Raw genomic sequence first — 13,401 nt, forward strand, 5'->3', positions numbered from 1 at the left:
AGCCATAATATAAGTCTAAAGCATTATTCTAGCATTTAGCATTCATTACATTCCTCTTTTGTGCCAGGCAACTGGGTGAGTTCCTTTCCCTAGGGAACTCACGTGTTTTATCAGAGGAGGTGGACACATCAGTAAACACCGTGTAGGGTGAGGAATGTGAGAGTTGAAGCGTGTCCCAAATGCTCGAGTAGCAATGTAACGATTATTGATTATTGCACGGTCTTGCTCCCGCTCACCCATTCTCTCCCCGGCAGGCAGCCTGATCTCTCGGAGACACAAATCTCATTGCTGAATAGTCGTTGAAGTCATCCCAAGGCTCGCTGTGCTGTGGGATCAAGTCTAAGTTTGTTAACGTGCTTTATAAGATCCTGCACAGTTCAGCTCCTGACAGTTTTTCTAGTTGCCTCACTTTTTACACTGTGCTCGATCCACACTGAATTTATTTCTGTGCCTTGCACGAATCCCCCTCCCTTGCCTTTAGCCTGCACACATGCCCTTGATTGTGCCTGGGTGCACACTCCGACATCACGCCTCCGGGAAGCCTTCTCAGTAGCCTCCCTCAGTGCTCCTGTGGCCGCTCACACACACTTGTGTCGTGACTGCCTCTCCCCCTCCAGACTGTGGGTGCCGTGACAGCAAGGACTGCCGATCCGGTGCCAGCCTTGAGGCTAGAACAGAGTGTGTCTCCTCCTAGGGCCGGGATTCTGGCAATTTCTACTTTAGCTCTCTGTGGTTTCTGATTGCTCCGACCTGCATTGCTGTATCACAAAGGGGAAAGGAGAAAGTGGTTGCTGTAGAAGAGCTTGGGCGTGGGGGTGGGGGCAGGGTTGTCTCTGGCCGCAGAGGACACTGGGGGACTCCTGCCAATGTCCTGATTGTTCGTGAGGCAGGAGACTGGCAGGGCTTGGGGGAGAACAAGGCAGGGAGACCAGAGTGAGAAGAAGGCTGTCCAGGCCCAAAATATGCAGAAATGACCTAGGGCTGGGGACTCCATGTCCTTGAGTCAGGACGTTTCCAGCCACCCTGCAAAGTGAGCACGAGATGCCATTCTCAGAAACAAATAAGCATCAAGGTCTTTTCAGCCTCATTGGGTCATAAATCTTGTCTCTCCACCCACCGGAAGCCTTCTGTGTGCAAGGCTGCGTGCAAGGCACTGGGAGGTCAAGGTGAATGGAGCAGACGCTGTAAAGGTGACAGGTGCAGAAAGCTAGGGTCCAGGCTATGCTCTGCAGAGAGATCAGTGCCGAGGGAGGGGTTCTCGCCAGTCCGAGGAACCCCAACATCTGCAGGAGGAGCTGAGATTTGATCTGCACCTGGAAGGATAGGTGAGATTTAGATAGCTGGGAAGAGAAGAAAGGGCTTTGCAGTAGGAAAGCCCAGGGACCCACCAGGAATGGTGGAGGTGTTTAGGCCAGAGTTGAGAGAGCATGAAGCCACACCTGGAGAGTGTTGGGTGCCTTGGACGTGGGAGGACATTGCAAAGCTTTGAGCAAGAGAATGAACCAACCAGGGTTGCATTTTAAGAAGGTGGATGTGGCAGTGGCATACAGGATGGGTTGGGAGGGAGGGAGACTGAGGATGGAAAACCATTACGGTGAGTGACTGAGGAATCAGGAATCAGGAATGAGTCCAGACACATGGCTGTCAGGGCTTCGTATTGCCAAAGAGTCACCGAAAGAATGAATGGTGGGATAAGGCGACTTAGAGCTGAGCACATCAGAGGTGCCCGGTAAATACTTTTTGAGGGAATAAATGGGAAGATACTATGAAGGAAGAACAACCAGTGACAGACACTTCAAGGAGCGTGAGGTTAGGAGCTTTGTAACTTTGAGGAGAATGGGGAGCCCAGGAAGGGCAGCAGGTTGGGTCAGTACTTGGAAGGACTTGGGCATATGGTCACGTTGGCCCTGGCCCATGGGCATGGGAGCCTGCGGGTTGTCTCCATACCTTCTGGGGATGGTGGGGTTGAGGTCTCTCTGCTCTGGGCTTGCTGCCCCATGTCCTGAAGGATTCCAGCCCTCTGGCCTCTGTTTCCACCTACCTAGAAATCATGCCCAAGGAAACCCACCAGCACCACTGTCTCCCATAAACACCAACAGCTGATGTTTACTGGGCACCCTCTGTATTCTCAGAACACAGCACCTCCATTTCATCTGATCTTAAAACTCACGTCTGTGAGTGAGGCTCTATTTATCATCTCAGTTTTTCAGTTGAGGAAATGGAAATTCACACAGCCGTTCAGTGATGGTGCTGGGATTTGAACCCTGTGTGGCTGGCTCTGGCACCCTCATTCTTAATCTCTGTGACACTACTATCCATTTGAGGACGAGCCAGCCACTTTTCACAGAGGGAAGGAGTCATGTGGAGGAAGACCTGGGGCTCAGTGCATTTGCAAGACTGCTCTGAGCAACATGGCTGATGGCGTTTGAATGACTTCCCATCATATGGTCAGAGTTTGTGGGATCTGGATTGTCTTACACAGGCGGGTACCTCAGCCTTGACCTCACTCTCCTTCCTTCTCATCCTCCCCCCAGATTGACAAGTATCTCTATGCCATGCGGCTCTCCGATGAAACTCTGATAGATATCATGACTCGGTTCAAGAAGGAGATGAAGAATGGCCTCTCCCGGGATTTTAATCCAACAGCCACAGTGAAGATGTTGCCAACGTTTGTAAGGTCTATTCCTGATGGTTCAGGTGAGTCTCTCACCCAGAGATTGGGCTGTGAGGGCTGAATTCTCTGTGAAGACATCCTTCCTACTTTTATTCATTTGTTCATTCATTTACTCCTTCACTCGGTCGTTCATTAATGAATTCATTCGTTCATTCCTCCATCTGTTCTCCCATCCATCCTCCATCCATCCGTTCATCCATCCATCCATCTGTCCATCCATCCATCTAACATATGCTTACCTACCATGTGCCAGGCACTGGGGATACCGTGGTTGGACAAGGCTGGCCTGCCCTCGTTGGACTGACAGTCTAGTGGCTTATGATAGGAAGGCGTAGTGTATATGGATCTTACAGATGCTGTGTGGGTTGCTCTTATGTCTCTAGAACATGAAAGGCTCCAGAACAAATGAAGAGTTCGTTTTAGGAAAATCTCTTCCTCAGGGCACCAAGACCTCCCTTCAGAGAAGTAGCAATCCCAGTGGCCAGGTGGGGAGATTCAAGTCCCCATCTAAAAAATTTTTCTAGATGCTAAATCAAGGGAGCCCCTAAAGCAGAGAAGTGTCGAGGGGAGGTAGAATTGAAGGAAAAAATTCCCCTGTCAGTGTGCATCTGTGGGGTTCATGTCCCACAAGGGGGAGTTGGGAGCTCCCTGTGGATTGTCAGTACCCCTTCCCCAGAGCAGTGGCCTTAACTCCTGCGCTTGGCAGAGTGGAGGCTGGGAGGGCACGGCTTGGCATGCTCGGTGGAGGCTGTTCTGTCTGGCAGGGGCGGGTGCTGGGCCTGGCCCAGCTTGGCACACCCATGGGAATCCTGCTCTGAGTGGTGTTCTGTGCTCTAGCCTGGGGCTTACCTCCTGCGTACGAGAGAGGGAGAGGGATTGTGGGGAAGTCAAGTTTCTCTGGGGGTTGTGAGTACACACCCTGAGACCATGGCCCTCACACACGCCTGCTGTTTCTGCCCTGCTCTGGAGGCGAATTTTTTTTTTTTAATGTTTATTTTATTTTTTATTTTTGAAGGAGAGAGAGACAGAGTGTGAGTGGGGGAGGGGCAGAGAGAGAGGGAGACACAGAAGCCGAAGCAGGCTCCAGGCTCCGAGCTGTCAGCACAGAGCCTGACACGGGGCTCAAACTCACAGACCACGAGACCATGACCTGAGCTGAAGTCGGATGCTTAACTGACTGAGCCACCCAGGCGCCCCTGGAGGCGAATTGAAAGCCTCGATTTGGAGCCTCTAGTATGCAGCCTGCAACGTGGATGTCAGGAAAGCTGCTGTTGCTGTTCACAAAGGAAGGGCAGGTGCGCAGGTTGTCGGAGCAGACTGGCCACAGTGGGAAAGGCCCCCTGTGCCTGCAGGGCTCTTTAGAAGTCCCGAATGAGATTCGGCTGCTGATGAAGGGTGGGTGCTCTGCTCTGTGGCCACAGGTGGGGCTTGCTTCCTGTACACATTGGCATTCGGATCTCTTGCGTTTCCTATTTGAATCCCATTCCACCTCCATCTTCTTGTTTTCCTTGAGGTATTGGTACCGGCAGTTTTGACCTTTAAATAATGACTGAAGAAATTCTGGTCCTCGGTAATGGGACTGTGGTAGGCCCTGGGTTTTATTCTCATAGCTCTGGCTTTGTGGTTCGCTCCTGCTTTCTCCCAGCTCCGGATGGCACCCACATCTGGGAGCATTGAGCCTTTCCAGGGTTAGTGGAGTGCTGTGGGAGAGGCATGGCTGTGCCTGCTTCCAGCTAAAAGAAGAGGTAGGGGAGGTAACGGGGGTGTGGGCAGTCCCCAAGGGCTGCTGCTCTGACTCTGCTTGGGAGAGCTCAGAAGGATACCTGATGCCCGCAGGGCACCTGATCCCATGTGACTGGCCCAGGGCTAACATATCCAAGGACCATGTCATTCCAGGACCGAATGTCAGCAGGCAGTGCTCTCCCTCACCCTTTCAGAAACCATTTCCGGACTTGAGGGTCTTTAAAGGGTGATCCAGCTATGCTCGAGATCTAGCCGTTTGCCCCCATCAGCGACTTTTCAAAATAAGGCCCAGAATTCAGACACGGGTGGGAAAAACACTGCGCAGGCCTCTCTCAGACACTCCTAACGGTTGCCAAGACGCTTAAGGCCCTGAGCAGTCCTGCAGGAAAGCAATCTGTTTAACCTGGCTTACCTGCCTTTCCCCCTCACCTTTGATCTTCTCTTCCGTATTTCATCTATCTTGAGACACTTTTTAATTTGAATGTCTCCGAAACCAGCGGTGCATTGTGCTGTCGTTGCAACTTAGAAAGCATTATTGGCGGTGTTCATTCTTTCTTCGTGCTGTGTAAAACAATGATGTGTCTGACGGCAGTGTCCTAAGCGCGATGACATGTGTGGTAGGTAGTACGCCACGCGGGGGGACGCAGTCCTGGGGTTTGTTCCACGGGAACCAGCAGCCTGGGCCCCATACCTCCCTTTGAGTCTCTCTGTTCTCCAGTGTGGATGGGGCCAACTGTTTAGGGCCTCTGAGAAGTGCTAACCGAAGGACGAGGAGGTGAAACCAAAGTCCTGAGGGACGAGGCCCCCCTTCCTGTTCGGGGCCTGCGTCTGCCCATTTGCACTCAGCACCTCTCCCTGCCTCACCCTTCCAGCCCTGCCCCCACCCCTTGTCTTCTGGCTTCTGCTGGTGGCGGGCGGTCCTTCGGGCAGACCTGCAAGTCCTAGGCTGGCAGCCGTGCCTCTCCAGTCCCTGCCTGTGGCACTGCATGGCATTTTCCTCTTACAGGGATCCCGGTCAGATTAGGCCCCACACTGAGGACCTCATCTTAACCTGATTACATCTGCAAAGACCTTGTTTCCAAATCAGGTCTCATTTCCGGGTCCCAAGGGTTAGGGCTTCAGTGTATCTTTTTGGAGGACACAGTGCAGCCCTAACACATCCTATAGCCTTTCTCCTTATAACTGTATCTTATATTCATGGTTGGGCTCAGTTCATATGCCCCGGGGCCCACACTGCATTTGGAACGGACCCCACAGCCCCACACAGCGTTGACATTGATGCCAAGGCCTCGCATACCTGACCCCAGTCCACCCCTTGCCCCTTTGTGACAGAAGTGCTCCGCTGTCACCTCCCTTGCAGTCCTTTATCAACCAAGAACCAGGAGGTCCCCTGGAGTAGCCAGAAAGCGGGTCTCCTGGATAGTAAACCACGGCGCTGTTCCCTTTTTAAATGTTAATCACTGCTTCATCTGTATAATTAGCCAGCGACAGAATTAGCGGTAATCCCAAACCACTGAGGGATAAATTGGACTCAGCGAGGTGGAGAGACACCCCTGTCTGTTCAGGGTGATGTGACTTCCAAGTCAAAGGGAGAAACAAACCTTTCCTTTTCCTGCTGACCTTGACCCTGGGGGACTGGACGCAGTGTCTCGAAACTCTGCTGATTTTTTGGAAATGTATCAGCACATTTTTATTATTTGTTTCTCCTTTGGACACTTTTTATGGGCAGTGGTTTTTCTTTAATTGCTCTTCAGTAATCTATACGTTAAATTTTTTTTTTTTTTAAACCCTAAAGTGGCTTTCAGCTGCCGCGTATCCTTTCTGGAATAGAAAAGGTATGAATAATAAATAAAAGAAGGAAGATCCTGGCACGCCTGGGTGGCTCAGTCGGTTGAGCGTCCGACTTCAGCTCAGGTCGTGATCTCACGGTCGATGGGTACGAGCCCCGCGTTGGGCTCTGTGCTGATGGCTCAGAGCCTGGAGCCCACTTCCGATTCTGTCTCTCCCTCTCTCTCTGCCCCTCCCCCATTCATGCTCTGTCTTTCTCTGTCTCAAAAATAAAAATAAACATTAAAAAAATTTTTTTTTTTAAAAGAAGGAAGATATTGTTGGAGCCTTTTTACTTTGGTGACTTAGCTAAACAGAAGTCCCTTTTCAGAGCTGCCAGTCCCGGGGATAGCTGGCCCTCTGTGTCTAGCTTCCCTCAGAAGACCTGGCTCACTCTGTGTCTCGTTCATGAAACCTCCCCTTTTTCTCTTCTTATTTATTAGTAAGGATACTGGAAAAATACCAATTTGATTGCAAGGCTTTTGAGGGTAAATTGAATTGAATATATTTCCCTCTTTCTGCCTCCTAGTTCCAAGCAGGCTCTTTACCCAAAGGATAAGTTAGAAAATCTTTGATTTGTGGTGTGTTCACAGTTAATTTTTTGGACCCCCAGGTATACATAGGACTACTCTCTGGTCAAAGGAAAGAAAATACTCTCTCTGTTCCCATGGCATTTGGGCCGTTGCTTAGCTTTCTGTCTCTGTTCCCTTCTCTGGAAAGAGGATTGGATCATCTCAGAAACTCTCTCCCTCTGTGAAATCTGCATGTGTAGCATTCTGGTGGGTTTTTGATAAAGGTGTAGAACTCCCATCAAGTAGCTGGATTGCAGACCAGGAGGGAAAGCCCTTGTATCTCACGTAGTGGCTCAATTTGTTCGGCAGGGCAAAGGTGGGCATTTCATGAAGATGGGGTTTCTGTTTGCCCTGTTCTCCATCCAGTGCAGGCCTGGGCTCGAGAGAGACATCTGTCCCCATGTTTGTTTCCCATGATGTGCGGAGAATAGTGGCAGTCATTATAAAGTGGAGAGTTGCCAGGGGACCCTTCAGATGCTTTGTTTAATGAGCCTTCTCTGGAAGAGTGGTTCTCCTGGGTTCAGTGGGAATGGGAAGTGTGGGAAGAAGTTGCAGGTAGGAGGCAGCAGGGGCAGGAAGTAAGGTTGAGGCCAAAGATTTGAAGAGGTAGTTGGAGTGGAGCCCGGTGCTATAAAAAGAAGCTGAACTGGAGCACCTGGGTGGCTCAGTCTGTTAAGCGTCCGACTTCGGCTCAGGTCATGATCTCACAGTTCCTGGGTTCGAGTCCCTGTCTGGCTCTGTGCTGACAGCTCAGAGCCTGTAGCCTGCTTCGGATTCTGTGTCTCCCTCTCTCTCGGCCCCTCTCTCACTCGTGTGGGTGCGCGCACTCTCTCTCTCTCTCAAAAATAGAAAATAAACATTAAAAAAAAAAAAAGAAAGAAAAGAAGCTGAACTTGAAATTAAAGAGGGGGAGAAGTCCAGAACACTGGATTAATCTCTGGCTCTGCTGCTCACTATCTGTCTGACCTTCGAGGAGTCAACTTCTTTAAGCCTCCTGTTTCCTCATCTGTAAAATGGGCATGATAAGCCTTTTCCTTTCCCTGCCTCACAGGGCTGTGGAGGATCAAGTGGAAATGCTTTGGAAACTGCAAACCACCATGAGCCTTAACAGTGGGTCCTCGTCCTCCTTCACACGGTTGCCATCTCCTAAGTAACTTTGTAAGAGTTCTTTGGGAAGGCCCTTCCCAGCTGATGCCGTCTTTCCGGGGTGTCTTTTGTCTGGCAGAGAATAGGACCAAACAGACATGCATTTGACCCAGGCAGTTCTTTTGAACTAGCAGCAAACGCTGGTGGCCTGCTGTGTGCAAGACTTAGCACTGGGGGAAGGAAGTTAGCCTGTTCAGTATTGCCCTTGGCTTCAAGTTGCTGATCACCCAACTGAGGAAGATAAGACATATACACGTAAAAAATAACGGGCGTCAAATATATTTGCAAGTGTATGAGCCGCGGAGGAAAGGGAGGGGCTCTGGCCTTGCCAGAGGGGTAACTGTGAGCAGGTCATTCAGCTGGATGGGTTGGAGCTTCCTTCTCCATCCACCGAGAAGATGAGTTAATATTTGTCCCATGTCGCCTGAGCTGCAAATATGATTTACAGAAGGAGGTGCCAGCTGCCATTTGTTTTAGCGATCATAAACACACCCTGGAACCGGGGTCATGCTCAGGGAAGGATCGGGAACTGCACTGGGCTTGACAATGACCCCTTGTAAACTGCCTTCAGAGAAAGGCCACCCCGCCCCCCCACCGAATCTGTTGACTCCCGCTTGCAGGTGTGCCGAGTGTCCAGTATTGAGTGTTGTCTTGACATCTCAAGGCCACCTTTTCTGGTTGCCGTCTCTGACCCTAACCTCCTGGGGCCCTGTTGACCTGTGCTTGTTAAAAAAAGGAGCCGTGGAGAGCTGGGGTGGACAGACCACCGTGGGAGGCTGGGATGGGGCAGAGCTGCAGAAGTGGGGCCCGGCCCTATGTGCCCTAAGACCAGATTCCTCCCGGATTATCTTATCGGCAGCGAGGTCATTTTCACTTACCCTGCTTGAAAAGCTTCAGGTCTGGGTCCTGCAGAGCTGCTGCCTGAAACCTGACCCCTTCCTGCATCAGGGGCTCAGAGCTCTTACTTGCTGTGTTGACACTGACACCAATAAACAGGAGCCCCCCCCCCCCCCCCCCCCCCGCCCACAGGCACCTGGAACTTGAGCGCAAGAACCTGCCTTCACGTAGGCCTCTGAGTCAGCTGAAAATGAGACTTTTGACCAGGCCAGCGACCGAAAAATTGGTCATGCTATTTCTTTTTGTAAGTTACGATGTAAAAATCCGTGTAAGAACAAAGCAGAACAAAACCAAAAGCTGCAAGGAGTCACGGATGTTGAGGAACCCCAGCAAGAAAGGTAGCTGTTCTTACCGTGCTAAAGCCTCACTCCACTGTCGTCAGCCGTGGGGATCCTCGTCCACGAGGTCTGTCCAGCAGGCGGTTTGAACCAATGGTTATGAATCTGAGCTTTGGATTCACGTCCTGGCTCTGCCGCTTAGCGGCTGGGTGCTCGGGCTAATCGCCTAACCCCTCCCAGCCTTTACTTGCTTACCTGCAAAATGGGGATATCACAGCAGTACCCACCGCAAACGCTTGAGGGAGTTTAAAATATGCATACGAAGCACTTAACACCTGGAGTGCGGAAAGGCTCGATGCATGTTAACTGAGGGTCAAATAAAGTACTTTCGATATTCTAGTGATCATCCTCCAGGGAGGAGCTACCTCATGCTGGAGCCAGTTTTTTTTAATTGGGTAGCAGTGAGCACCATGGGGGTTAGGGTTCTGATGGGAGCTGTAAGACAACTCTATAAACAGGGGCACCTGGCTGGTTCAGTAGGTCGAGCGCGTGACTCTTGATCTCGGGGTTGTAAGTTCGAGCCCCACGGTGGGTGTAGAAATCACTTAAAAATAACACCTTGGGGCGCCTGGGTGGCGCAGTCGGTTAAGCGTCCGACTTCAGCCAGGTCACGATCTCGCGGTCCGTGAGTTCGAGCCCCGCGTCGGGCTCTGGGCTGATGGCTCACTCAGAGCCTGGAGCCTGTTTCCGATTCTGTGTCTCCCTCTCTCTCTGCCCCTCCCCCGTTCATGCTCTGTCTCTCTCTGTCCCAAAAATAAATAAACGTTGAAAAAAAAAATAAAAAAAAAATAACACCTTAAAAAAAAAAAAGAAGAAGCAAAGGAAATTGTAAACTGGTTTGAACAACCCACAGAGTCAGGGTCAGAATTCCCTACAAATCTGTGACCCCCTACTTCCCACATTCTCCCTTGGTCTGCTGCCTTTGGACCATAGAAGCAATTTCAGACCAGTGGCATCGTGTGGTATATTCACATTATGGACTATAATTCAGTCATAGAAAGGGATGAGGTGCTGATACCTGCTGCAGCACAGTTGAGCCTTGAAAGCAAGTCACGTGTAGTAGGTGAAAGAGAAGCATCCACCAGTGACCATCTGTTGATATGAAATGTCCAGAGTAGGGACATCTGTAGAGGCAGACAGCAGATTCATGGTTGTTGGTGGATAAGACGGGTTGGCGGGAAGTGGAGAGTGACTGCTCGTGGGTACAGAGTTTGTTTTGGGGATGCTGAAAATGTTCTAAAATTAGATGGTGGTGATAGTTGCACAACTCTGTAAATATACTAAAAACCACTGAATTCTACACTTTAAAACGGGTGACTTGTAAAGAACTGGAATGAAAACAAAAACTTAAAAAAAAAAAAGAAAATGGATGAATTGTATGATATAGACGAATAATTCTCCGTAATTCTGTTATTTAAGAAACCAGCCAACCAGTGGCGCATCACTGCTTTGTGCTTAATGAGCAATAAGCAGGGGTGCCTTGAGTGAATGAATGAATGAATGAATGGATGACTGGGCCACCAACCCCCATGATCGAGCAGCTACCAAGCATTTATTGAGCTCCCCTGGGTGCCATGGATAGACGCACAGAAGCCCAGGTTTTTCCCTCCAGGAACTTGGAAGGGTAAGAATGGTGAAAATTCAACCATTTGGTTCGTTCATTGACTCCTTTCCCACCCGCATTAGTCCAAGTATTTGTTGAGCTCTTACCGTGTGTCAGACACTGTTCTACGTTCCAGAAATAGAGCAGTGTGTCAGCTTACAGGTTGGTGGAATCAGATACAAACGTGCATCAAATACAAGCTTTTTTTAACTATTACCTTAAAAAATAAAATAAAAAACCCCAAGGGACCCAGAATAGCCAAAACAATCTTGAAAAAGAACCAAGTTGGAGGACTTTTACTTCCAGGTTTCAGATTTTACTACAAAGCCACGTTAATCACAACACCGTGGTACTGACACAGGATAATAGATCAGTGGATCAGAATCGAGAGTTCAGTATGTCATTTATGTCTCAAAATTGGGGAAAAAAAAAGAATTTAAGAGCTTAAACTGTAACACTCTTAGCAGAAAACCTAGTTGCGAATCTCTGTGACCCTGGATTTGGCAGTGGCTTCTCAGATATGACCACAAAAGCACAACCAACAAAAGAAAATAGATACGTTGTACTTTGTTAAAAGGAACAACTTTTATGCTTCATAAGTCACTATCAAAAAAGTGAAAAGACAACCCACAGAATGAGAGAACATATTTACAAGTCATGTATCTGATAGGTCCTCACGTCTAGAACACGAAGAACTCTTACAACTCAACACTTAAAAGACAACCCAAGTTTTCAAACAAGCCAGGGGATCTGAATAGACATTTCTCCAAAGAAGGTGAAAAATGGCCAAGAAGCACCTGACAAAAGGTGCTCATTGTCATTAGCCAGAGACATGCAAGTCAAAATAAAATAAGATGATAATTAGTACTGAGGATGTAGAGAAATTGGAAACACCACGTATCACTGGTGGGATGGAAGCTGGTGGACCTGCTTCAGAAACCAGTGATGGTTCCGCAGAAAGTTAAATATTTGACAGAGCAACCCTTCTTCTAGGTGTATACCCAAAGGAGATAAAGACAGGGCCACACAAGAACTCGTGCAGAAATATTCATGGCAGTGTTATTTGTGATAGCCAAAAGGTAGAAACAACCCCATCAACAGACAAATGGGTAAATGAAATGAGGTACATCCATACGGTGGATTATTATTTGGCCATGTGACAACATGATGAACCTTAGAAATGTTTTGTTAAGTGTAAGAGGCTGGTCACAAGAGGCCACCTACTATGGGGATTCCATTCACAGGAACTGTCCAGAAAAGACAAATCTGTGGAGACGGAGTATAGATTAATGGTGGTTAAGGACAATGGGGAGAGAGGGGCTTGCTTGAGAAGCAGTGAAGGATTTTCTTTTTGAGGTGATGAAAGCATTCTAAAACTGGTTTATGGCACTGGTTGTATAACTGGATATACTAAAAAACACTGAAAGGGCGCCTGGGTGGCTCAGTCGGTTAAGTGTCCAACTTCAGCTCAGGTCATGATCTTGCATTTTGTGAGTTCAAGCCCCGCATCAGGCTTTGTGCTGACAGCTCAGAGCCTGGAGCCTACTTGAGATTCTGTGTCTCCCTCTCTGCTGCTCCCTTGCTCATTCTCTGTCTGTCTTAAAAATAAACATTAAAAAAAATAAAAACCACTGAATCGCATACTTTAAGTGGGTGAATTGTAAGGTGATTTATATCTCCATAGTGCTGTTACCTAAAAATGGAGTATTATGGATGCTTCCCTAGGAAAATGAGATCCCAAGCAGCCTTGTATTTATACTGCTATAGGACTGAGACTTTAGGGGACCAGTGGGGCTCAGGATGTCAGGGGTGGCTGTCCCCCCTGGTGTAATATACATTAGGACAGTGGGGATCAGTAATAAAATTAACAGATTTTAACCAATATTTTGGAAGCGTGTGTGAGAATAACTAATGAGAAACAAGGTGGAGAAAGTTAGATGGTGGCTTAATGGTTTGTGACCCTTCCCATGCCACGTCCCTTGCTGCTGTCTGGTGGCCTCAGTGCACAGTCTTATCATCTGTAAGACAGGCACACACCAGTTACTGCACACATCAGACCTGAGGGATGTAACTATATCAAGCCAGTTACTCTTAAGTGACGAAGAGGGACTTCTGCTAAAAACATTCCCTGGGTGGAAACAATACAAATGTCCACTGCCAGGTGAATGGATAAACAAATGTAGCTACATACAATGGAATGTCAGCCTCAGAAAGGCAGGAAACTCTGACACCTGTTACAAAATGAACCTTTGAGACACTATGCAGAGCGAAATAAGCTGGACACAAAAGGACAAGTATTGTGTGATTCCACTTCTGTGAGATCTTTAGATGAGGCAAATCTGTAGTGACAGAAGGTAGAGAGGTGGTGACCAGGGGCTAGGGGATGGGGAGTGGGGAGTGACTGTTTAATGGTTCTAGAGCTTCAGGACCCTGTTAGGGGTGATGAAAAGTTTTGGAGATGGATGGAGGTGATGGTTGCACAACATTGTATTTAATGCTACTTAAGGATGGTTGCCGTGGTAAATTTTATGTTGCGTGTATTTTGCCACAATTAAAAAAAAAAAATCCCCCAGGGGAATAAGTGGAGGTGTGAACTCCATA

The 13,401-nt window shown here is 48.7% G+C and overlaps 1 protein-coding gene across 2 annotated transcripts in view; it reads left to right on the top strand.

Moving 5' to 3' along the window:
- The window catches only part of HK1 (hexokinase 1), a 70,444-nt gene that overhangs the window by 17,865 nt on the left and 39,178 nt on the right, over positions 1-13,401 (top strand). Inside the window, exon 2 of one of the 2 annotated variants that reach the window (XM_047072877.1) lies at positions 2,535-2,697. In XM_047072877.1, coding sequence (XP_046928833.1) covers positions 2,535-2,697 — 163 coding nt within the window. Of the gene's footprint in view, positions 1-2,534; positions 2,698-13,401 lie in introns of those variants that run through there. The other variant, XM_047072878.1, reaches the window with a different exon arrangement.

This window comes from Lynx rufus, unplaced genomic scaffold (genome assembly GCF_022079265.1).
Source record: "Lynx rufus isolate CCGP_SWC_20201006 ecotype Redwood Valley unplaced genomic scaffold, mLynRuf1.p SCAF_11, whole genome shotgun sequence".
Lineage (NCBI taxonomy): Eukaryota > Metazoa > Chordata > Mammalia > Carnivora > Felidae > Lynx > Lynx rufus.